This window comes from Emydura macquarii, unplaced genomic scaffold (assembly GCF_026122565.2).
Source record: "Emydura macquarii macquarii isolate MOO-44397 ecotype Brisbane River unplaced genomic scaffold, CSIRO-AGI_Emac_v2 contig_3726, whole genome shotgun sequence".
NCBI classification, from domain to species: domain Eukaryota; kingdom Metazoa; phylum Chordata; order Testudines; family Chelidae; genus Emydura; species Emydura macquarii.
The window spans coordinates 31,413-34,852 of NW_027133863.1; the positions used below are offsets into that span (position 1 = coordinate 31,413).

Sequence of the window (3,440 nt, forward strand, 5' to 3'; positions counted from 1 at the left end):
TGAAAAGTAAAGTAAATATCATTTGAGATTTTTTGAAATACATTTTTATTTCAGGAATAGACAATTAAAGACAACGTTAGTTGAACCTATAAATATATAAATATAAATGGATCTATCTATTAAAATAAACAAACAATCCAACCCCCCTAATTCTCGGTAAAAGTAAAACTGAATTTTATTAAAACATATTGCTGACTTGTCCTATGGGAAATACAAATAAGCCGTATATTTGTATAAGACAGAAAAGGAGAAGCCATAAAATATTAGAATATCCAATTAATTTAGAGGAACATTCTATAATAAAATCTTCATTCCAGTTAAGAATTATTTATGTTACATAATTTTTTTCAACATTTTTCAATATTTTTCTCCTTAGAAGAAGATTATGATTTTCGTGATTTTTTCTCCAGGGTTTGAAATCATTCATAGGAAATTTTTTTACCAGAAATTCTCAAGGTCATGTCCTCATCTGATGTAAAATATTTACAGAACACACTGAATAGCTTCAACTGGGAATCTCAGCCATTGACTCCAATGGAGCTGTGCAGGTTTACAGATGGGGATTTGGTTTACTGGCTGCAATGCAACAACTGTACATTGATTTACACCGGCTAGGAATATGATCCATCTAGTCTAATGGAGCTAATGGATTTACAGCAGCCGGCTGCACAGACTTCAAAGGGGATTTTGGCCCTTGGTCTGTAACTTATTTACGGATGCAATGTTTCATGAGTGTGCAGGATGTGACCTCTTTCGATGGAATACACAGTTCACGTGGCATATGCATCCCCTCTCTGATAAGTTGAGGTCTGGTTTCTTATAGAAATGATCTCTCAAAAATAAATTATGCCTTTAGTTTCCTCCCTGAGAACAGGATTCTGCTCACCAGTCTCTTGATGGCCTTTTTCATCTCAGCGTTTCTCAGCATGTAGATCATTGAGTTCAGCATGGGGGTGATTACTCTGTAAATGACGGATACCACCTTGTCCAGGGCAAATTTCTTGAAGGACTGAGCGTAGATGAAGATGGTGGGTATGAATATTAAACACACTACGGTGATCTGGGTTCCACAGGTGGACAGAGCCTTGTGCTTCCCGTCCGTGACGTGGGTCCTGATCTTGACTAAGATGATAGTGTAAGAGATCATCAGAATGATGAATACGACTACGAGGAGCACTCCGCCATTGAAGACCATCTGCAGCTTGACCACATGGGTGTCGGTGCAGGCCAGTTTGATGATCTGTGGGACATCACAGTAGAAATTGTCCAGTATGTTCGGCCCACAGTACGGTAACTGGAGGATCAGTCCAATCTGAACAGCAGAGTGAGCCAATCCACCCAGCCATGACAGTGCCACTATCCCCACGCACACACCCTGGTTCATGATAATCAAATATCTCAGTGGTTTATGGATGGCCACGTACTGATCAACCGCCATCCCCACAAGGAAAAATACCATCGCGCCCCGATGCAGTGAAAAGAGAGCATCTGGAGGATGCACTGTTTGAATGAGATGGCTTTGCGTTGGGAGAGGATTAATAATTAATTATTACTATTTATTATTTATTTAATTTAATTAATGCAGTACTGGATGGAGAAGAGTTCATCTAGAACCAGCAAATTGACTGAGCTGGGTTTCATGTACTGGGAAAGAGCTGTCACATACAATAAACCCACCACAATGAGGTGGGAGCTGCAGGTGGAGAAGGCTTTATGTCTTCTCTCTGTGAAGTGTATCCGCAGGATGGTGCAGATGACGTAAATATAGGAGACCAGGGTGAGGAGGAAGCAGCTGAAACCAAATATCACAGCAGAAGAAAAAAGAACTATTTTATTGGTGAAGCTCCCAGTACAAGACAGCTGTAATAAATGAGGCAGCTCACAGCTGAAATGCCTGATTTCACTGGGTCCACAGAAGTGCACCTTTAACACAGGAATAGTGTTTAACAGTGAATACAAAAGCCCCATTGTCCAGGAACCACGCACCAACTGGCTGCTCACTCATTTGTTCATGGTCCCCGCATAATGCAATGGGTGATGTATGGCAGCGTAGCGGTCATAGGCCATCCCTGAGAGTATGAACTTCAGTACCAGATGACAGGAAGATGAAGAACATCTGGGCAATGCAACCATTGACAGAAATGGTTTTGTGCTTTGCTAGGAAATTCACCAACATCTTAGGGACAATGGCTGAGGAATAAATGATATCAACGAAGGACAAATGAGACAGGAAGAAGTACATTGGGGTGTGGAGGTGAGGCTCTTCCCTTATCACCAGCATGATCTTTGTGTTTCCCACCAGCGTGATCAGGTAAATAACTAAAAACACCAGGAAGAGGAAAATTTGGAGTTGTGGGTCATTTGAAAGTCCCACAAGAATGAACTCATTCACATTGGTTTGGTTTTCCATTCACATTTACTGACCTGTAAGAAGAAAAAAAGAAATTAAATTAACCAGCATAATAACAGGTTATGGAAATTCCATGTGATAGATAGATAGATAGATAGATAGATAGATAGATTCTAAATTGGATAAAAATAAAGTGGGTCCTATTCCATGTGGATTTACACAAGTATTTTTTTTAATTACACCGGAATCAACACCTTGTCATATTAGTTCTCAAACATTCCTCATCTTGAGAGTCATAAAAAAGAGATCTGCTTTTGGAAACCTCCTGTACAACCTTTTCTTCTAAACCAGATCCCATATTATTTATCCCATGCACTGTGTTGTGGTACAGGTGGAAAAATATTAAAGTATTAAGAAGCTAAATTGAAAATAACCTTCCAATCAGTGCTGTGTTTGGTCAGATAACTTTGTCAACGTGGCATCTTGAATATCTGTATCTATTGTCTGTCAGGGATTGGTAAATAAATAGGTCTCATTAACTCCTGTGTTACCCTAGATTTACCCCAGCATGACTAGAATGACTTGAGTGGAATTATCCCAGCAGAAAAGTGGAGTGGGCAGTGGTGAATTGATCCCCATATGTGCAAGTCAAAGATGTTTTTCATTAGCCCTGGACATTAAACAGGGCATAATGTTATAGGCCACGATTTGTAAAGTGGGTGGTGATTTTGATTTTCTTAATTTTTGGATGGTTGATTTGAGAAACCATAAAGGGGCTTGATTTTCAGGAATTACTAAGCACCCGAGTTTAAAAACCACACATTATTAAGGTGTCTAAATCCTGAGGCAGCTAAAACCTTCCCCATCAGCAATACAGGTTCATCAGGTGTAATTCTGCCAGCTATTTGACCCCATTTTTTACACACATTCTGCCCTCAATCAAATCTGTGTAACCTCATTGACTTCTAAAATCAACCTCAGTGCAAACTAGTAGACATTTTGGTCAATGACACCCAACAGGGGGATGAATCTATCTCGAACTCCCTTAGCGTCACTGTCTCTCAATCTTGTTTTGGGTCTGTCACCTCAG

General features: G+C 39.8%; 1 protein-coding gene across 1 annotated transcript; it reads right to left on the reverse strand.

Moving 5' to 3' along the window:
• Window positions 1-844: 844 nt before the first annotated feature.
• LOC137146157 (olfactory receptor 4D1-like) lies at window positions 845-2,410 on the reverse strand. The gene is made up of 2 exons (XM_067537311.1): window positions 2,085-2,410; window positions 845-1,457 (listed from the first exon to the last, which is right to left on the reverse strand). The coding sequence occupies exons 1-2, from the start codon at window positions 2,408-2,410 to the stop codon at window positions 845-847; spliced, it is 939 nt and encodes a 312-aa protein (XP_067393412.1).
• Window positions 2,411-3,440: the final 1,030 nt, after the last annotated feature.